This window comes from Armigeres subalbatus, chromosome 3 (genome assembly GCF_024139115.2).
Source record: "Armigeres subalbatus isolate Guangzhou_Male chromosome 3, GZ_Asu_2, whole genome shotgun sequence".
NCBI classification, from domain to species: Eukaryota; Metazoa; Arthropoda; class Insecta; order Diptera; family Culicidae; genus Armigeres; species Armigeres subalbatus.
Genome location: NC_085141.1, coordinates 267884393 through 267907646, shown reverse-complemented (window position 1 = coordinate 267907646; position 23254 = coordinate 267884393). Strand labels below are relative to the sequence as shown.

Genomic DNA, 23254 nt, shown 5'->3' with positions numbered 1-23254 from the left:
AAGCTATATTTTCACGTAGTTGACATTTTGGCGATGCTAATTTTTTGTGATAATATTGTTCTACCAAACACGCCGTGCTTTGATTGCATGCGTATGTTTTTCATGGCAATCAATAATTTTCAAAGTTCACAATCTAACTCTCAGTAAATCAACCGAAAACTATAGAAAAGTTCATGTAATCATCGTATAATATTCTTTGGAATTGATCACTAACATATCAACTACCTTTGTTGCAATTCTGAGCTCAACTGGGTCTTGAGCCAATTTCTAGAACGTAAGAGGGACGAAAGTGTATTTTCCTATGCATTTGGACTGAAACCCCATGCAAACTTTTATTATTTGCGCCATTAGGCAGAAATGTGCAACACTCGGTGCCTCGAAATCAGGTATTCGGGTTGCAGACGAAGTGTCAATCTCGTTTATGACCTTCGATGGATTGAAGTAGTGTATGATGCGCATTCGAATTCATTGTTGAACACTGTGCTCGAGGGTGCGAATTAGAGATCTGGCGTGCAGAGAAACGGCACTATCATCACAGGGTACCATATGCCTCTGGCGGCATCGATCTCAATGGAATCGAAAATCCAATCAGAAGTTTGTTATAAACCGATTCTATAGATAGGCATTTCTTTCGTTTTTGTTCCAAACAGCAACATATTTTCCATCTCCAAATGTACCCATTTGTCCTCTAATTTTTATTAATCGAATACATTCCTTGCTGGTAGCGCCATTTCTACGTAAAGACTTTCGTTTATTTGCTTCCTAGCTCAGCTCCTGCTCAATTATTTTAATTATTTTTATTCTAATAAGTGTAATATATGATAACAAAAGATCAAAACGAAATAAAGAAACACGCAATCGAAGGATATGCCAATGAAAAAAAGCTTGATCAGTAAAATGTTTTTTTCAATTTATCAATATTTTCTTAAAAAATGCTCCAAAGCCGAGTGCTTGGTCAACCGGCTTCAACTAACAACAAACAAATAAATTATGGTGCTTAAAATTCTACAAATCGTTTGAAAACAATTTATTTTCAGACAATGTGCAATGCATTTCGAAAATCAAAAAAAAAATATACAAAACATTTCGTATTGTTAAGGCGGTAAAGATTATAGGTAGATTCAATTCTAGCAAATCATTTCCAAAGGTGAACCTGCAGTTTGTTAGAAACCCCTCGTTTACACTACTTTCTTGCTATTTTCAACACGTTATGTATTTGAAACAAAGCTACTTAGAATTGCAACCTTTCGAACTGATCTGCTAGATTTCAAATAGTATTCTGTTTGTCGAAACAACATCACAATGAAAGTGCGAGTATTCGCAGTCATCGTTGTGAGTTCGTCTGGTTCTTTACACCCCGGTACCTACGATATTGATGACAAAGTGTATGCTTTTGATTTATGAGTGTTGTTCGAGTCTTCTTATGCCAATACCCAATCTGCAGTTTCCTTCGCTCATTCTCTTATACTCTCGATCGATCACGCGCACTATTACATAGTACCTAACAGTCTAAAAAGTTAGCAGCCATCAGCAGTTCCAGTGCGATTTCCGGTGCGATGGGAAACTCGGGAATTTCCGTAGAACTGTTGGTGTAACGGACTTTATAGGTGAAGTACATGCAAACCTTTTCCAGGACATGTGACCTAGAAGAAAAAGATAAGATGTTAAACTTTTTTTTGTTAAATTATTTGTTAATAATGTTCAAAAATTAAGTCAATTTTATTATGTCGTAGATATTACAGGGCTGGTAGCGATGAATACCGTTCAAAATAGTGACTTTAGTGACCAACGATGACGAAAAAGTAACCAAATAGTGACTTCAAATATGGTATATTAACAATATAGTCCACTTTGTGAATCCCCATATATTAGGCAAGAGACAGCACATTCACACCATCTTGCGTCACAAAAGGCAACTAACGCCTGAAAACGATAGCCAAGGGGTGCGCTAGTTGCAAAAATTACACTAATTTTACAATATTTGTATTGGCGCGGCACACGACGCAGAAAAAAGAGAAGTCAATATTCTTTAAAGAATTTAACTCGTTATTCTTTGTCGCGTTGCTGAAGACGAAACGGTCAAGAAGGTCATTCGGAGGACGAATACATGATGCCCACTACTACGCGAGCGGCGGCCAAAGCCAACGCTGAAAGACCACAGTGCGTTTGCGAGAGATGCAAAATCCCTTATCACGTAGCAGACATGATAGCTTGCGATCGGTGTCATCGTTGGTATCATCGTGCGTGCAAGGAGATGACTGAGGGTCTGGACGGTAAGTGGAAGTGCAATGTTTGTCATTCAATGGCGACCGCAAGTGGTGATTCCATATCTGGAGGAACCAACACTACCTCACGGTCAACACGGCTCCAGTTACAACTCATGCGACTGGAGGAAGAGAAAAGGGCACAGGAGAAACTAATTCTAGAGCAGCAGGAGCAGGATCGTATTCGCCAGGAGAAAGCTCTAGAAGCCAAAGCAGCACATGATAGAAGGTATCTAGACGAGAAGTATTCTCTGCTAGTTGCCGAAGTAGAGGAGGAGGAAGCTGGAAGTCATAGAAGTCGCCGTAGTCGAGTTAGCCGACGCAGCCATGTGCAAGAATGGATTGAAGGATTAGACGAAGCTGCTGGTGGAAACCCAGTGCCGGTTAACGTTGAGGAGATTTTTCCACCGATTACTGTTGGCACTGGACTGTTTGCGCCTAGCGGAGGTATGTTATCGAGATACACTGGAACAGTGCATAAAAAACCAGGAAACCAAGTGGCTAGTAGTAGACGAATTTCCACTGGTCAGTGATTTAGTCGCCGACAATGTTGGTACTGTGGATATGGATCCGATCACTGCTTCGACTCCAGTTCGATCGATTGATGAATGTCGTTCAACAGCAGTAAGTGGTCCAATACGTACACATCCTACAATACAACCGGTGGCAATACAACCCGTTTACACACAGTCGGTTTTAACAAAGCCCTTGCAGCAGTTATCAATACTGCCAAAGGTAGTGCCTCGACCTCGTCTACCTACGTTTTTGTTCTCGGAACCGATATCGAGGCCAGCCACTTTTCAGTTACCTAACTCGCTTCCACCAGTAAGCGAATCATCGTTATTGCCGTCAAATGTCGTGCAACTTACAAATCTGGATGACGAATCGGCCCGATCTACTACAGCACAACCACCAAAAGCGTTCCAAACACAAGTATCGCAGTCGTCGCTGTCTCCACCGGTACCACAAGCGTCTCAAGTGGCATCTATCCATTCTTCGAATCAACAACTATCGTGTGCACAACGACCTTGCGCGGTGCAGTCAGTAATCGGACAATCGTACCGACAACCGCATTTATCGAGGTCTGGTATATGTGACCAGCTAGAAGATCGATCATTGCCCCCATCTGTGTTGCGCGCAGAAGAATCATATACACCACCACCACCGCAACCGCCCGGTTCGGTTGTCTCATCAGCGCTAGCGCATCGACCATGGGCATCGCATCCGTCACAACAGCAACAGTCTCAACCATACGTCAATCAGCTGCAGCAGCTACAGACTCAGCAGGCGTCGTGGGGGCAATTCCAACAGCAATTGTCTGCTAGGCAGGTTGTACCCAAGGAGCTGCCAATTTTCAATGGTGCCCTGAGGAATGGCCGCTTTTTATAAGCAGTTTTCGAAACTCCACCACAATATGTGGGTATTCTCAAGCAGAAAACTTAATGCGACTGCAAAAATGCCTTAAGGGCAAAGCATTGGAGTCCGTTCGGAGCAACCTTCTGCTACCTTCATCGGTCCCGAAACTAATTGAAACATTGGAATCTTTGTTCGGGAGCGCAGAGCGACTAGCACAGTCGCTGCTCGTAAAGGTACGAAGTGTTCCCACCCCGAAAGCGGAGCGACTTGAGACGCTCGTTAATTTTGGTCTCGTCGTTCAGAACCTCGTTGGTCATCTCATGGCAGCAAATCAGCAAGCACATCTAACAAACCCCTTCTTCAGGAGCTCGTAGACAAACTGCCACCAAATATTCGGCTCGATTGGGCATTGTACAAGAGAAACGTAGGACTGGTTGATTTGGGAACATTTTGCGAGTATATGAGTGCAATTACATCCGCCGCGAGCGACGTAGCTCACTTCAGCGACTTCGACGGAGCTAGGATCGGTGGAGCAGAGAAGCCAAAAAAAGAGAAAGCGTTCATCCACAGTCACGCGATTGTTGAACCGCGAAAATTCGTTCAGCAGGGAAGGAAAGCGGACACCCAAGGAAAGCCTTGTTACATCTGTCAGAGTGTGAAACACCGAATCAAGGACTGCAACAAATTTAAATCTTTGAGTCTGAGAGATCGTTTGAAAGCCGTGAAACGTACCAACTTTGTAATAGTTGTCTGGTGCCGCACGGACGATGGTCCTGCAAGTCAACTCGTACCTGTGGAATCGCAGATTGCACTATGAGACATCATCCATCTTTGCACCCATACCAAACATACGCCGTTAAACCAACAACATCCGAAAGCACTGACTCAGAATCAAAATTACGTACCGTCGTCAACATTCACAATCGAAGTCGAAGCACTACGATATTCCGGATAATCCCAGTAGTATTGTACGGTAGAGGAGTTCAAATATCAACCTTCGCCTTCCTAGATGAAGGATCATCATCAACATTGATCGATAAAGAACTGGCAGATCTGCTGAATTTGGAAGGAAAATTGCAACCTCTATGTTTGACCTGGACAGCGAAAGTTACGCGACATGAAGCCAATTCTCGCCAGGTTGATTTGAAAATATCAGGAACACAAAGCGGAAGAACCTTCGCCTTAACAGGATAAAAATTGGCCGCAGCCAAGTAAAACGGTGGGTCGCTCTCTTTACTTGCTTGGTAGTGAGAGCTGTTCATTTGGAGGTTGCTGCGTCTCTTTCAACGGAGTCCTGCAAGCTAGCGCTGAGAAGGTTCATCGCGCGTCGTGGTGCACCTACAAAGATTTACACCGACAACGGTACAAATTTTGTCGGTGCCAGCCGAGAGCTGTCCGCTCAACTAGCGGCATTGAATCAAGAACTAGCAGAGACATTCACGAACACCAATACAGAATGGTTCTTCATCCCACCATCCTCCCCACACATGGGCGGAGCATGGAAAAGGATGGTCAGGGCAGTGAAAACAGCTATGGAGTCGTTAAACCAATGCCGTGCCCCATCAGAAGAAGTGTTCCATACGGTTTTATGCGACGCAGAGTCAATGGTCAATTCCAGACCGTTGACATACGTGCCTCTGGAAACGTCAGATCAAGAAGCGTTAACGCCAAATCACTTCATTCTACTCAGTACAAACGGAGTCAAACAGCCAGAGAAGATACCGGTTAACGAAGGTCAAGCCCTACGAAATGGATGGAATCTGTGTCGCTATGTACTTGATCAATTTTGGAAACGGTGGATGCAAGAATATCTACCGGAATTGACACGGCGTTCTAAGTGGCATGACGAGGTAAAGCCCATTCAAGTCGGAGATCTCGTGTTCATCACAGGTGAGGCCACTCGGAACCGATGGCCTAGGGGTAAGGTCGTGCATGCTATCCCAGGACGAGATGGTCGCATTCGACAGGTAGACGTTCAGACAACTGCGGAATTGTACGCCGTCCAGTGGCAAAACTTGCCATACTTGATGTACTTCCAGCTAGTAATCCTGCTGGACTGTCGCAGCATTACGTGGAGGGGAATGTTGCGGGAGGCGTTACGAACGTCAGTGCTGCATCCGAAAACTTCCACGGGGATGCTGAGTAGATCTGACAGAGCGCTTGTCATCCGACAGCTCTGACGGTGTCAGCGAAATCAACAATTCCATCAACGAAACGAAACGATGTTGTTAGTTGAAGTGCGGTGATGATGATTATGCAGCCTGTTTTTCTTAGTAATACTAAATATAAACTAAATTGAAATATTCCTAATTGTTACCTAAACTACAAAGTTGAATTATATTAGTGAGTCAACATGCAAAACCTATTCTAAACATAAATAATCAGTGTAAATCTACAACTATTATTTTAGGTTACTTACATGCAGAAATTTTTGTAACTAATCTATATTGAGTGCACTTTAGTTGACTAAATTAGATTCTATCCTAAACGAATACGAAATCGTAAGTAAAGCTATGATCTAATGATTGAATTGAAGACTAAGACCTTAAAATTAATTTAAAATAGAAATACTGACTGAAGTGATTACTGGACGGTAGCTAGGACGTGGAAACTATAGACTAGAGTCACTAAATTGTGAGTATTGTTGTACGAAAAACTATGAACTTTATAACATTCGTGAATTCATTTTAGCTTTAAAGCATCTTGCCAATAAATCGGGAAATTGCTACGAAGACATTGACTTCTCTTTTTTTCTGCGTCGTGTGCCGCGCCAATAATTTGAAAATTTGAATTACGTATTTCAAAATTTTATTTTTAAACTCAGATATCAAAATGGGGTCATGGGATGATTTCTAGCATATTATTTCGAATTTCTATACTGCATATTGAATCATACTTTTAAGTACCCCTCGGAATGTCTCTTCACTATACATTGCTTGGCTTTTGTGACACCGCGGCGCTACTGTGTTGTCTGCTCAAATCAGCCAGAGTGGACTATATTGGTAATAGAGTATATTTGGTGACTTTCTATTGCAGAAAAAGTGAACAAATAGTGACTTTTGTATGAAGTTTTGAACTGGGTATAGAGCTACAAGTTGCATTAGCATTGTTACGGTATAATTCGAAGATTGCAAACTAATGTATTATTTTTGAAATCCCTATCTATATTAATATAATGCTATCAGGAATCAAGAAAAGACAAAAACAACATAAGCATGGGAATTACTGCTACTGGCCACGCCCACCTTTACTGTAAGGAGGGAGAGGATGGAAGCAAGAAGCCAGTGACTGGGACGCTTTCATAAGTACCAAGGAGTTGGATACTGAGGATAGTATTCATTGGATCAGCCAGAAGCTAGCAATGTGCCCATGGTACCTCATATTAAGTATTAACACACCACGAGAAGGTATCTACTCGGCGTCCCGTGAACGGTTAGTGAGGTACAAGTTGTGCCACAAAATTTTGTTGATAATTACAACAACATTTTGTCGGGGTTCTGCCAAATCGCACCAAGCACCAACCAAACTTTTTTTCCATTTTTCTTCCCAAGCTATCGAATATCCCTCAACCCCATAACTGAGGATATCCTACAACAAATAAATGTATGAATTGATATGAAATTATTCCAATTTTATTTGTACGAAGAGAATATTATGAATCAGTCAAAAACCGCTTGGTGCGACCATTTGATGTTTAATATGAGCTAAGTTTTCTGTATAATAGCCAAATAATAATATAAAATAATTTAATTGATTCCTAGACAGTGAACTATTTGAATGATTTGCTTGAGAAACTGCATCTATCAATTTTGCAGAATTTCGAAAACACAACAAAAAACATTTCTTGAACAAATTACATAGCACCGAATCTTTCGATTTCTTTGATACAGATCAATAGCTTTAAGCAAAACTCAACTCCCTGGGGCACTTCCAGTGCGAAAACTGTAAGCAGTACTCCAGAATTGCTCTTCTAAGTGCGTGCACATTTGTAGTTTCTCAAACAAACGAATTTTTTTCATACATTCCTGAACATATTTTTTTTTGCCTTTTTTGCAGAATACCTTTTTTTTGGACGAGGATACAGAATATATAAAAATTTCATTTCGGCCAAATATGTTACATATGCAGTTTTTCAATCAAACGGTTCATTTGGACTTACAAATTGTTTTATTAATACACAATACATAATTAACATAATGAAGAAACTTTAAAAATATAATTTGATTTGTTATTAAACTATAGTTTAATAACAAATTTAAATGAAGTTTTTGAGATTTTGAACTCGACGTGGCATTCTGATGAAAATTTTGAAAATCCAATAAAACCATGGTCTTTTATTAGAAATCCAGAAATTTTAATAAACTATAATTTCTGAATGGTAGACTTAAGTATCAAAGGTAACAAAAAATGGTAAGGCCGATAGAAATATTTAAAAACATTTATGTCTCCCCTCCCCTCGGATTGTATTGCCCAAAAATAATATTTTGAGGGGGCTACAAAACAAAATTCGCATAATTTCTAGGATTTTCAAAACATTCTTTAACAAATCTTATTTCAATTTTGTTTCTTTTTAATATTTATTTTTTTATTATACCCCCTTAATTTTTCGGAGACGATTATAGGACATGATTTTAATTAAATATTTTCTTTCTAAGCCAGGTTACCATTTTTGCATTCGTACATCATGAAGCTAACACGATGATGGTGGTGATGATAGTTGGTACAAATTATTTTTATTGCGAATTTTTTTACAATAGGAAATGCAAAAATAGTGACTTTAGTGACCATTTTCCGAAAAATAGTGACTTTAGTGACTTTTAGATACAAATAGTGACTTTTTAGTGACTAGAATAGTGACCAAGTCACTAAAAAGTGACGCGCTACCAGGCCTGATATTATAGAAGATACAAAAAGCGACAGAATGTTTAAACACTTTGCCTCACAGTCGATGTTTCTCCAAAAATTTTCGTTCAAATCCTCATGAAATTTCTGTGGAAATACTCACGAATTCTCCGCGGATATTCACATCATGTGAATTTTTTCTCGAGTTCCTTCTTAGGTAAGATAGCTCAAAGATATTCGCGCGTGATAGAATTATGAGCAAATTTACTCGAACTTTCAAATCGGGGGCATTTTCACGGAAAACTCGAGTAAGTATGCACGGGAACTACGTTAGAATTTCCATTGTTAATTTGCAAAATTTACAAGCTGAATTTCTACCTTTGGGAAAATTACCGTGGAAAATTTGAGAGAATAGAATATGCAACATTCACATATAAATCAATGATAGCGATGGCCAACTCCTTTTAGCCATTTCAGGAAGGTGGAAAGCATTCCTGTGTAATTAATTATTGTTTCCATTAGAGACGGAGAATACTTCCGAAAGACTTGGGCTGTAACGATATCGATATATCAGATAATATCGATAAATATCGGATTGAGATTATGGATACGATAACTGATATTACAAAATCCGATATCGTCGATAATTGACTCAATAATATCTAATACTAATACTCTGCTCTAATACTTTAATACTTATTGCTAAGGAAGACATATCGACTCAACAATATTTTCAGTAGAACTTAGTCGGTGTTTGATCTGATGATAACGGTAAATTTGACCAATTTGACCTAAACTTTACAGACTTCTGAACAAAACTAAATTACTTCTCAGTCCAAATACAAACTTTATCACTTGATAAAAAGTCGACATTGTTGTTTCATAAGGACGAAAGTCGCAAGCGTAACCAATGCCTTTTCCTGCCAATTCCACATCAACTAGGACCGCTCCCAGCTCACAACCACTTTTGAAACAACAGTGTCGAATAGGGTGTCCCAAAAACACTATGTTCGAAAAGTCATGGTGCTCAAGCCTTAGATGAAAGATTTTCGCATCTGGTGCATTTCTGTAAAAAAAACCCAAAATTCTTAAAAAATTGTTTAGAGGTTCCGACAGAGCGATTTTAAAAACCCTGATCAATCCACCTAGTGGTGTTGTTGCCTTTCTCGTGCAAAAAAAAATACAAAAAAAATATGAGTGAGTGTTTTTTAGCGTGTTTTGCGCATAGAAAATAGTATTTTGATCATAACTTACGATCCCAACGAATTGAGGTGATGTCTGTATGTGGGTATGTATGTATGTGTGCGTATTTGTACAAAATTTTGTATACACACTTTTTTGAAACTTAGCATTGGCCGAATCACTCACAACAAGTTCCATTCTACTGAGAATCCTGTCCCATTGTTTGCTATTGAAAATTGGCCAAATTGGACTATGGGATCAGATGTTATTAATTAAGGTTAAGAATTACTATATGAAGAAGTGGCTAATGTTTTTCGGTTTTCCACACATCCACACACATATACACACGGACAGACAGACATTTGTTCAGTTTGACGAGCTGAGTCGATTGGTATATAACATCATGGGTCTCCGAGACTTCTTTAAAAAAAAATCACGCAAATAAAGCAATTAAAAAAAAAAAAGAAAAAAAACTTCTATAAAAAGTTCGATTTTGGAGTGAAATGATAGCCTTTCGGTACAACTTTGTTGTACGAGAAAGGCAAAAATAATGTAAGGGGGCTGAGATTTTAAGTTTACTAAAGTTTTAGTAAACCTTAAAAACCTCAAAATTGGCTAATCTATCGAGATTCTACAATTGTTTAATGGTAATTTCAACAATTCTAACGTTTTTAACATCACATAAATCTGTCCGTTAACATAGTTTGAAAAGCAGTCAGTTTAAATTATGCCATTTTTGTGATGATAAATCATGAAAATATTTTCAAATATATTCAACCGGTCAAAGCGATCTAAAGAACAATAATGCTTTCCATAGTTACTAGTGTGTGCTGTGTTATTGACATAGTCTTTTTTTTACTTTATTTAAGGTGTAACATACTCTTTTTCCAAAGGTTGATTCATTGTTACCAGCAAAATATTGAAAAAAAATCGGTAATAGATTTGCCCATTACTCGCTTATTATTAGTTGACATTTTTAAAACAAAAACGGCAAAGACACTGGTTAAGTTTAAAATAAAATTATGCGTTTTCAAAACTCTGATATATCCACACTGTCCGGATATTGTACTTCGTTCGAATAGTAAACGAAATCGAAATAAATAGCAAAACTACGAACTAAGCTGAGTAATTCCCACCAACATACGAGAGCCGATTAATTTAGAACAAAGGTGACATATTCCATAACATGCATTATTAGAGAAACTACCAACCAAATGTAAATAAAGTAAAAAGCAAACTTATACTATTGTTTTGAGCGGAATTGGAAACTGTTATTCAATCTAGCAAAAATTGGATTTACTTCGCCTTTTATAATATCAATGAGAAGTTCGCAATATGGTGCATGTCAATGTTACGTCAAGAAAATTTAAGACAAATAAGGGAATTATTGAAAGCATATTTCTACACTCCAAAACTCCATGGAAACCTAGGTCAGATTGCTTGTTGGACTGCCATAATCGGTTTTGACTGGTTTTCATGAATTATGTAAGCCAATGATACTTAATAGCCTATTCAGATTACGCCATTAATGACATAATAATTGGCGTTTCAGGGTAAATACGCTTTATGATGTCATTATTTACGTAATATTCCATACATTTTGCGCTGTCAAAAGATACCCTCTAAAAAGAATTTATTACGAACAATTATTACGAGAGAGCTTTCGTTCTAACTGGAATGCAGGGAGAAATTCATCAAAACAAAACTGACAAGCGTCACGCTCTCTTTACCAGAGAGAAAATTCTCTCTGTTTTCATTTCGTTTCGTAGTTGACAGTCATGCTCTTTCTGTCGCACCAGGGTCGAATGCATGTTAGATGGAAATCTTCTGAGCGCTGAACTCGGATTGTGGAAAGCATTTTATATGATGAAATGATGATAATTATTGAAAATAATGATGATAATTATTTATTCTCCACTTATTCAACATGAATTGTTTAAAAAACAGATGCTCTCTAGAATTAACATGAAGTATTTAACTTAAACCTAGATTTAATAGAACAAATCGAATAAATTTTCAAAGTTCAAGGGCCAATGCGGAAGACAATTTAAAACGTAGGAATGGTTGTAAAACGAATATATTTCATGAATAAACATGATTTCATAAATTGTTTCAATTCTGCTCCTTGAATGGCTTAATCACAGATAACAGATATTGAGGCTGGCATCCGATACGTGTGTAAACATCCGCAACCGTTAATTCAAATGTATTTTAAATTGGGACCGCGTTTGGCAATCGATTGGAGATGGCGCAAGGATCATTGTTATTGAAAACGCAGCCCAAATGCGGCTGTCAAACGCATTGGTTGCGTTCGACGGTTGTTAATCAGCTGCATCCTTATGTACAGCCGCAATCAGTTGAGTAGATGGCAGTAGTGTGCCAACGTATATAAATTCAAAAGTTTACACAGGATTTTCAATAAAATTTGTTCTAGCTTCAATATCTGTTATCTGTGATTAAATATACTTTGGATTTCAACATTTTCACGTGGGACAACTGTACGATTTGAATGGGTTTATACATATAATTTATACATATTCATCCAACATCCAGTTTAAATTATATCACATTGACACGATTCGATTTTGTTAGAAGCTGTATCATTGATTGTCGAGTAGAACGCAATGGTTCAGTTTCCATTTTTGAAAAAAAAAAATTGCTGAGTTGCGCTTCATACATGGAGATACTGGTGGAAATATATTTTAGTTCGATCATATTTCTTGAAAATTGGTCCAATCGTCCTTTTTTTTTATTTATTTGTGAGAATTCCCAAAAGTATCTAAATTTTTCTATCAAATCTCCGTTCGATCATAGTACAGAATCAAAATATTTTTTAAACTTAAACATAAATTGAGGAATAGTCTGATTCCCCGAAGAACGGCACACCCAACTAATGAATGTAGCTTCGCTCATTATCCTTAATGAGAGCTTCAAATATTCTTCGAAAATCCCTTTTCATATTTTTTTTCGTAGAAACTTTGTTCAGAAAAAAATGTTCGATTGTCGCCACACAAATGCTTGATTTCGCAAATTAAATTTTAAAACTCTCCTTGAATTCAACCCTGTATTAGCGTGCAAATGAGGAAGCATGGAAACGTCAATATATATTGTCGGGTCGCCACCAAACCGGACCGCGCGATTGAGCACTCGCGCTGCGACGCGAGTCGCGACAATTTGAAATATTTCATTAGTAGTGCGCATCATGCACGCATGGATGTACTATCATGCGCACTAATCAGAAATGAGTTGCGACGTCTGATAACTGCAGATATTTCATTTCATTGAAAACAAATTTTCGATTTTCTACTATACACGGAATATTATCTTGCTGCAGTCTGAACACCTCGTAATAATTGGATACCCTCTCACTTAACAAAGTCATAAATAGCCCAATCTGAATAGGCTATAAGACATCATTAAACACAAATTCAATGCATTAATGCTTTCATGCTACATAAAACTTCAGCCTGGACTCATATCCTATTATTCGATGTCAAAAACGTCAAAATTATTGAAATAACCACCAGAATATTGTTAAAATTTGATAAATTAGCAAATATTCATGGTTTTAAAGGTTTACTAAAACATTAATATCGCAGACCCATTATAATATTTTTGCGATCTTCTTTCACGAAAACTTTCCTTTTAAAAAATACAATGGTTGACAAAGTACGAGAAAAAAATATTTTACGGACACGTGGTGAATTTCTGCGAAAATTATCAAAACAAATGCATTTTCATGCTATTTAAATGGTTCTAGAAGTTTTATTATTGCATAGCACCAACCGGTATTACCTTTTTTTATTCTGAACGTTTATTTGATAGCCCACTCGCCGTATCCAGCATTAACCGGTATTACCACGTAGGATACTCATTATGATCTAATTCGAAAAATATTTAACGATTGAAAAAGTGATTAAAATGTGGCAAAAATAGCCAATACATGACTTTAAGTGCGAAAAAATACCTTTTTTGAAAAATCGCTCTGTCGGAACCTCTAAACTATTTTTTAGAATTTTGGGTTGTTCCACAGAAATGCTTCAGATGCGAAAATCTTTCATCTAAGGCTTGAGCTCTATGACTATTCGAACATAATGTTTTTTTGGGACGCCCTAGTGTCGAAGCAAGGTACCCGGCAGAACGTGGAACGTTATAGACGGAAGCGGAGACAGCAGACCCGCCTTTTTCAGGAGAAGAAACGCCGCCTGGAAGAAGCGGAGTGCGAGAAGATGGAACAGCTGTGCCGTTCTCAAGATACACGCAAGTTCTATCAGAAGCTCAACGCATCCCGCAAAGGCTTCGTGCCGCGAGCCGAAATGTGCCGGGATAAGGATGGGAGCATCTTGACGGACGAACGTGTGGTGATCGAAAGGTGGAAGCAGCACTACGAGGAACATCTGAATGGCGCTGAGAGTACAGGCAGTGAAAGTCAAGGCAGCGGAGGAGATGACTACGTCAGTTCAGCGGACGATGGAAGCCAACCAGCCCCCACCTTGAGGGAAGTTAAGGATGCCATTCAACAGCTAAAGACCAATAAAGCAGCTGGTAAGGATGGTATCGGAGCTGAGCTCATCAAGATGGACCCGGAAAAGCTGGCCACTTGCCTGCACAAACTGATAGTCAGAATATGGGAAACCGAACAGCTACCGGAGGAGTGGAAGGAAGGGGTTATATGCCCCATCTACAAGAAAGGCGACAAACTGGAGTGTGAGAACTTTCGAGCGATCACCATCCTTAATGCCGCCTACAAAGTGATATCCCAGATCATCTTCCGTCGTCTGTCACCATTAGTGAACGAGTTCGTGGGAAGTTACCAAGCCGGCTTCGTTGACGGCCGCTCGACAACGGACCAGATCTTTACTGTACGGCAAATCCTCCAAAAATGCCGTGAATACCAGGTCCCAACGCATCATCTGTTCGTTGATATCAAGGCGGCATACGACAGTATAGACCGCGTAGAGCTATGGAAAATCATGGACGAGAACAGCTTCCCTGGGAAGCTTACCAGACTGATCAAAGCAACGATGGATGGTGTGCAAAACTGTGTGAAGATTTCGGGCGAACACTCCAGTTCGTTCGAATCGCGCCGGGGACTAAGACAAGGTGATGGACTTTCGTGCCTGTTGTTCAACATTGTGCTAGAAGGTGTCATGCGGAGAGCCGGGCGTAACATCCGGGGTACGATTTTCAACAGATCCAGTCAATTTATTTGCTTCGCGGATGACATGGACATTGTCTGCCGAACATTTGCAAAAGTGGCAGAACTGTACACCCGCCTGAAACGTGAAGCAACAAAAGTTGGACTGGTGGTGAATGCGTCAAAGACAAAGTACATGCTTGTGGGCGGAACCGAGCGCGACAGGGCCCGTCTGGGAAGCAGTGTTACGATAGACGGGGATACCTTCGAGGTGGTCGAGGAATTCGTCTACCTCGGATCCTTGCTAACGGCTGACAACAACGTTAGTCGTGAAATACGAAGGCGCATCATCTGTGGAAGTCGGGCCTACTACGGGCTCCAGAAGAAAAAGATTCGCCACCGCACCAAATGTGTCATGTACAAGACGCTTATAAGACCGGTTGTCCTCTACGGACATGAAACATGGACAATGGTCGCGGAGGACTTGCAAGCACTCGGAGTATTCGAGAGACGGGTGCTTAGGACCATCTTTGGTGGTGTGCAAGAAGACGGTATGTGGCGGCGAAGAATGAACCATGAGCTCGCCCAACTCTACGACGAACCCAGTATCCAGAAGGTAGCTAAAGCCGGAAGGGTACGATGGGCAGGACATGTTGCAAGAATGCCGGACAGCAACCCTGCAAAGATGGTGGTCGCTTCCGATCCGGCAGGTACGAGACGGCGTGGAGCGCAGCGAGCGAGATGGGCAGACCAGGTGCAGAACGACTTGGCGAGCGTGGGGCGTATCCGAGGATGGAGAGATGCGGCCTCGAACCGTGCATTGTGGCGTCAAATTGTTGATTCAGTGTTATCTGTTTAGATGTTAACTAAATAAATGAATGAATAGTGTCGAAGTATCTTTATCCCAAAGTTCGCCATTTGTTTACTGGGAATGAAGCATATGACGTTTCATTTTTAAATACTCTTCATCATAATACATTTTATAAAGTGGTAAAGCTCGTAGTCTGAAAAGCGAATAGGAGCCAAATTCATTTCTAAATTTTTGAGAAACGCGTAACAGTTCAATTGTAGGGGCAGTAGGGGCAATGTGAACCACCTTCAATTTTGGTTTAATAATAAGTTTTTTCCTGAAGAAATTCGCTATGGAGGATTTTTTGGATACATTATTGATGGACTTTTCGTTGGATTTACTTAAAAAATACTTGGAGTAATTCCTAGACAAAACAAACCTAGGAGAAGCTTTTTTTTCAAATAAAATTTATAAGCAACTAAAAAAAATTTTTGAATTTCGAAACAAATTTCAAATCAAATCAAATCAAATACAAAAGAAATTCTGGTTGGAATTAAAGAGAGCGTTCTAGGAGCAATTCCTTAGTTTCCTGTAGAACAATTCCCTTATTTTCAGAAAAGCATATTTATGTTTGGCCGAGAATATGTTCAAAGGGATCAAAGGGATTCACTATGTTGCCAAATATATTTTCCCATGTCGCACTTTTTAGTCAGAGATCAGCTGCACGCTAGTTCCAGTTCTGACTATAACGCCATCCAGTGATTAAGCTTAATCGACAGACATCACCTAATTTCGTAGAGCTAAGTTGACCGGTAATATATGAAAGTCGGCCCTCGGGAACTCACATCAAAAATTCGTTTTTTAGTGAACATATAGACTTTCCATACAACTTGGTGTACGAGAAAGGCAAAAACGGTAGACGAGAAAATTAAAATAATGTTTTTACATCTTCGAAATTTTTTGTTGTTATCGTTATACTCATCTGTTATGTACTCATGAGTAATTCTCGCTGAGACCGGGCCACTATTTGCACGAGGTTCTTAAAAATTCATGAATTTATGTTCATTCGAAGACTTTTGGCGAGTATATCAAGGATCCGAATTAAATTCTTCAAAAAGATAGACCTCTCGATAGTTATACTCGAAATCACGTTTATGGACCCCTCGATTTTTGTAAATTCTTGACTCACCAAAACTGTCATAACTCCAACATTTCTCAACCGATCATAGAGATCAGCATATAAATTGAAGCAGTCATGTTAAATTTGGCCGCCATCTTGGATTTCTTTTTTAAAACTATTTTTCCGCCAGGTTTGCAACCATTGATTTTGAATATCAATACATCGATGGAAAGCTTAGCTTATATTGTGCATTGTGTACAAAAATCTCAGGTGTATGTTTTTTTTTCTATCAAAAGTTATGTACGATTTACCAATACCAAACTTCTTGAATTATTCAATACAATAACTTGAATACGGCTCCGTTATGCTCAAAAATTTTGAGCCCTTCAAATACTGTTGTAGTTGTAGATATGCTTTTCATTTTTGAAACATATTTGGCTTAGAATAGTGTAAGACGAATTAAGTACTGTCCATTTAATTCCACCAGTTAATTTTCGTTATCTTTGCAGATACGCATTTCGACCACAACTGTGTGGTCGAAATACGTATCTGCAAAGATAACGAAAATCACTGGTGGAATTGAATGGACAGTACTTAATTCGTCTTAGACGGTTGAATACATTCCACTAAAAGAGCTATATATATATTTTTCTTAGAATAGTGTATGAAATCAAGGAACTGACGTCGTAGTATCATATTAACCATAAAAATAATGTTCGTAGGTCAGATGGTCCTTCAAAAAATATTTTCGTAGATCGTTACTTTTGATAGAAAAAATATACACATGAGATTATCGAACACAATGCACAATATAAGCCAAGCTTTCCATCGATGTGTTGATATTCAAAATCGGTGGTTGCCAACCAGGCGAAAACATAGTTTTTAAAATCCAAGATGGCGGCTAATTTCAATATGGCTGCTTTTATTTTTATTATTGAAAATTGAGGATACACTCTTCCTCTTTCTAATGATATGCTGATCTCTATGATCGGTTGAGAAATGTTGGAGTTATGACATTTTTGGTGAGTCAAGAATTGACAAAAATCGAGAGGTCCATTAGAATGATTTCGGGTATAACTAACGAGGGATTCATCTTTTGAAGAATTTAACTCGGATCCTTAATATACTCGCCGAAAGCTTTCGAATGAATATAAATTTAGGCATTTTAAAGAATTTCGTGCAAATAGTGGCCCGGTCTCAGCGAGCACTACTTTCATATAATTACGAATCATAATAAAAGTTTCTCCAAACCAACGCGATGCGACTGTTGCTATAGCTGGCAGTTTGACGATTCTTAAGGAAGCGTCAATGGAGCAAATAGAGTCGCAACGACAGTGACAGTTCAGGGCAACCCTAAGGCTTTTTATTCCCATAAAATCCATAAGAGAAATCCATAAAATACGTCATGTAAAAATGTGATCTATCACCCCCAATCATCGCCCTTTGTAGTAACATGCATAACTATCTACAATGTGTTTCATATCTTTAAAACATTACTCCTACAAATGTCACGTAATTTATGGCTGAGGGTGGCTGGGTTCGATTACCGGTACCGGTCTAGGCAATTTTCGGTTTGAAAATTGTCTCTACTTCCCTGGGCATAAAAGTATCATCGTGTTAGCCTCATTATATACGAATGCAAAATGGTAACTTGGCTTAGAAACCTCGCGGTTAATAACTGTGGAAGTGCTGAATGAACACTAAGCTGCGAGGCGGCAATGTCCCAGTGGGGAATGTAATGCCAATAAGAAGAAGAAGAAGAAGTCTGCTTAAAAGACAGAAGCGGTAGTCACTACTCATACAAAAAAAAATAAAATCTTCAGTTTCCATGTACACATATCTGGTGACTGTTTTCGTAAAAGCGATCCGCATATGAGGTCGAATAGAGCAAAAACACATCCAAACGACTTTCGATGATTAATGCTGAAATCTTGCACGAACTTCAATTTATAGCTGCCGATACCGGCATTTTTTTTTTTGCGAAATGAATGCGTACATGGGGTGCAAAAAACAGTATGGTCCAAAGGTCATTCGCGTAGCAGCGCACAACTTGGGTCAATTGAACGACAATTGAAGAACGCTCGCGTATTTGAAAACAGAATCGCTAATCGTAATCTCAACAAATGATAAGAAATTCCAAAATGAAGCCACTAATTATATAATTGAACTTTTCGTTTACACTACTAGACCTTTCCAAGGTGTCTCATCAAGCTAAAAGCGACACTTACGGTATTTCTCTGAAGTTGACCTCGTTAGCCTCGTTCTCCGCAAATTGTCCAGGTCCGGAGAGCATGGCCTTGATCGTTCCCGAGGTGAGGGCATGCTCCCGCTTGACGATGAATTCATGACCATCGGAAGAGATCAGTTTGACGTACATCGCATCTGGACCCTCACAGCCACCGTAGATCCGCTCGATTCCGCTGCGGTCCTCCATCGCGAGCCTGGGGGTAATGTCTAAAAAGTGGCTCAATTTGTTGTACTATTTTGTCACATCAAGGGATAACTTTGGGGGATGACTTCACACTTCGTAAAAAAATATTCTCAAGGTTCGAACAATCGGAATGCGGCAGACATCCGGAACATTGAAAACAGGGGAAGTAATCTTACCTTTCAACACTTTCTGAAGGGTTCTTCACACAGTAAACAAATTTAATCACTGCAATAAGTACAATTTCTTCCTAAACGACTGAAATAATCAACTTTAATAGCGAAATTTTATAAATTGATTAACACGCTTTGTTGCTGAGTTGAATAAATTGGAAAAACAAGCGGAAGATTTTTTTGCATCCTGATGTGCTGTCATCGACGCGTCAATCTCATCAAAAACTGGCCGCACTGGAATACGAAATATTTCAATAATCATTTAATCTGTCAGTAATAGGCCTTTTCAATTATAGACACTATAGGTTCCATAGACGAGCGGAGGCACGGTTGAGTCATTTCGATTTAGTGTGTTTTTCCGTTTTTTCACAGTGTACCACGCGAATATGACGTCATATATACGCTCCGTTGCTTGGATTGCAATTGTGACGTCATGCTCGTTTGGCTACACTAACTGACAGTTCGTTTGGCTACACTCGCCTTCGCCTCAGTCTATATTTTCAATATTTCAAAACAATGATAAAAAGGAACGGAGAAAAATCACCTCTGTTTGAAACGACCAACATTTTGGTTGTTTTTTCAAACTAAAAAAATGCAAGCTCGTACCCGTTCCAACAGAGATAAACCACCGCAGAAAAACATGGATAGAAACGATATGTGAAGGTTTTACGCAACTGTCAATGGCGCGCGGCATAAGACTGCGCCAGTGCGCGTTATGTGCAATGACCGTGAGGGAAATTTGCTGACAGACAAAACTATAGAGATGAGTGACGTTTAATGCTCGCACACTGATGTGCAATTCGGCCTGTGTAAATACATGTTTGTTTACCTTTTGCTCATAACCTCAAAATTGATCGAGTCATCACAATGGTTGCGAAGGAGTCAAAAAATATATGGAAATATACTCATTTTTACCCAAACTTTGCTGAGTAGCACCATCTAGGAGTGTTTGTTTTCCTTTTATCGCCACTCACACATTCGGACGTGAGAATCTCAATGGTGGCAGCCAGGTGGAAGGATCACTTCGAAGAATTTGTTGAACGGTGAAAATGAAGGTGTAGGGAGCAGGATGGATATAGTCGGCGACGGTCAAGCTGTGGAACCACCAACGCTGGACGAGGTTAAGAAGGCTCTAAACTAGTTGAAAAACAGTAAAGCTGCTGGGAAGGACGAGATCCCGGTCGAGCTTCTCAAACACGGAAGTGAGTAACTGCCAAGCATCAATCAATCCACCACATTATCCAGAAAATATGGGAGGATGAAGAACTGCCTGCCAGGTGGTTGGATGGTCTCATATGCCCAATCTATGAGAAAGGGCATAGACTAGAGTGTGCCAATCACAGAGGGATCACCCTTCTGAACTCGGCGTACAAAATCCTGTCGCGTATCCTGTTTAACAGGCTGAGACCGATTAAGGAGTCCTTCGTCGGCGAATAACAGACAGGTTTTCATGAGGGCTGATCAACGATGCATCAGATATTTAGCCTGCGGATGATCCTTCACTAATAAAAATCCACACATTTTTATTGGCAAAAATTTAAAGAAAATTAACAAATAAATTTTATTTGTGCGTTAATAACAATGACAAATGTCATTGTACTCAACGACGAAACGAAAAGTTTCAATGCAAAAAGCAATATTGTCTATCCGGAAAAAAATTATAACGTTTTTTATACCGAAGTTGGATTTTTCTCCAGATACAGGCAACTTTCCCAACTTCGGAAGTAGTGCGCTGGATTCGCCTAAAGATGCGCTAAACAACGCATCAATTATTGCGATTCTCTTCTAAAATTAGCATACTGGCTCAACGGTTACGCGCCGGGTCCCACGCGCCGAGTTGTGCGCCATGCAAAAAGTAAATAAACCAATGTCAAACAGATGTGAGCTTTCGGCGAGCTTCGGCAAGCCACATTCGCTGCTAAGGTATGCAGCATATTGTTGTCCCTTTACAAAAAGATATTCTTTAGTGAAATTGATCGATTTTTAGTAGTTTTTTGCTTTTCTCTCGCCTGCGTTGCGTTTGGTATATTGTTTGAGTGGATCTTATTAGTGAAATTGTGTTTAATTTGTGATGTAAGTAAGTGAGTGAGTACCACAATATGATAAAGTACCTTAGCGGCGCACAACTAAGCGAGGTAGAGGTGAATGAGCAAAATGCTATAATATCTTGAGAACCACATTAATTTGACAGGTAAAACTTCGGAAGAAAGTTCGGTACGGAAGTCCTGACTTCCGAATTCTAATTTGGTGCTACGCCGACAATAAATTCCGGGAGTACAACTTGCAGACTCACCATCTGTTCATTGATTTCAAAGCAGCGTACGATTCAATGAAAAGAAATGGGCTGTGGCAGATAATGTCCGAACCTGGTTTTCCGGTGAAACTTATTAGACTGATACGTGCAACGATGGATGGCTCGAAATCTACCCAAGTAACCACTAAGCTGTTAAAATCGACTTCAATTCGGTTTTATAGTCGCATTTACAGCATGGTAAACAGTGCTATTAAGACCTGAATAAAGCTTTAGTGCTGCTCAAAAGCCGCTTTTGGCGAATTATTCGGCTGATATACTGCATGCCCTTACCAATTTTCCGCGCCCTTGTCAGAAATGTCAAAATTTTTAGACGAGTGGAAAACGAAAAAAAATAAAAGTGAAATGAAAAATATTTATTTACATTTTGATGCGTTCTTTCCTTTTTCTTCCCGTTGGGGACTCGATGATTTTTTTTTGATAATTATTCCTAACCTCGGTCTTGAACTTGTGTTGGGTAGAAGGATTTGGTTCATGTTGGTTGCGGGAGTTTACCATTTGATCCATCTCCGAACTGAGTGTTTGTATTGCTGAGATGGAGGGATAAACAGAAAGATTTCATTTAAATCGACATCAAGAGCAACAAATGATAAAAAAAATAGAAAGGGAAATCTGATTCAGCAGTTAACTGCGTTCACGAAACTTTTTGCATGAAGCATATGAAATATAACGTTCCGGTGCCGATTAACTTCACTAGTTGCAGAATAAATCCACAGCCAGGGCCACAGCATATGAAACATGTAACCGACATTTTCCCTTCATCAGTTTTCATACATATGTCTAACCATATAATAATATTGTTATTACTGAATAGAATAATAGGTTTTCGAAAACAATCCCTGTTGCATGCGAGCGAAAGAGAAGGGGTTATAGAACTATGGTCGATATTGTTATTGATTTCATCTAAACGTCATAGATGTTAGCTCTAAATTGGTAAAGGTGGTTCTTTTAATCGTCTTGAATCAAGCAGGGCCTATTAGCTTCACAACGAAGCGTTGTATACCGATATACGGCTTCTTCTGCTGCTTGAGGATTATATGGCCAATAAGCATTTGAAAAACATATATAGAACTTATAGGCACTAAAATGCCGTTATAAAGTTTAGATATGGCTTATCCAGTTTTCCGCGAGCGGTAATGGCCGCCAGCTTGCCTGCGGGTTAGTCTCTGATTTGACGTTTCTGGAGGTCAACTGCACCCACCATTCGAGCATTTTGATCAATGTGGTATATAAGAAGGCTTGAATTCACTGAATCAGCACCTTCTTATATGAAACATTGGTCAAAAGGCTCGGAGCGGTGGGTGCAGTTGACCTCCAGAAACGTCAAATCAGAGACTGACCCGCAGGCAAGCTGACGGCCATTACCGCTCGCGGAAAACTGGATTCAAGTGCTTAATGGTTACCTGGGTAGTATTCCGATAGCAGACAAAGTGTCAACCTCGCGTTTGTGACCTTAGACGGACCTTATAGACACCACAGATAACAGATATTTAAGCTAGAACAAATTTTATTGAAAATCCTGTGTAAACTTTTGAATTGATATACGTTGGCCCACTACTGCCATCTGCTCAACTGATTGCGGCAGTACATACGGACGCAGCTGATTTACAACCATCGAACGCAGCCAATGCATTTGACAGGAGCATTCGGG

General features: G+C 39.4%; 1 protein-coding gene across 2 annotated transcripts; it reads right to left on the bottom strand.

The window, feature by feature from the left end:
- Window positions 1-657: 657 nt before the first annotated feature.
- Window positions 658-19497, bottom strand: LOC134224148 (elongin-C). Of its 2 annotated transcripts, none has more exons than XM_062703418.1 (3): window positions 19299-19497; window positions 18920-19132; window positions 658-1643 (listed from the first exon to the last, which is right to left on the bottom strand). In XM_062703418.1, the coding sequence occupies exons 2-3, from the start codon at window positions 19123-19125 to the stop codon at window positions 1502-1504; spliced, it is 348 nt and encodes a 115-aa protein (XP_062559402.1). In that variant the 5' UTR covers window positions 19126-19132; window positions 19299-19497; the 3' UTR covers window positions 658-1501. The 2 variants fall into 2 exon arrangements, with proteins under 2 accessions (XP_062559402.1, XP_062559401.1); XM_062703417.1 differs by having other exon boundaries at window positions 18920-19145; window positions 19299-19495.
- Window positions 19498-23254: the final 3757 nt, after the last annotated feature.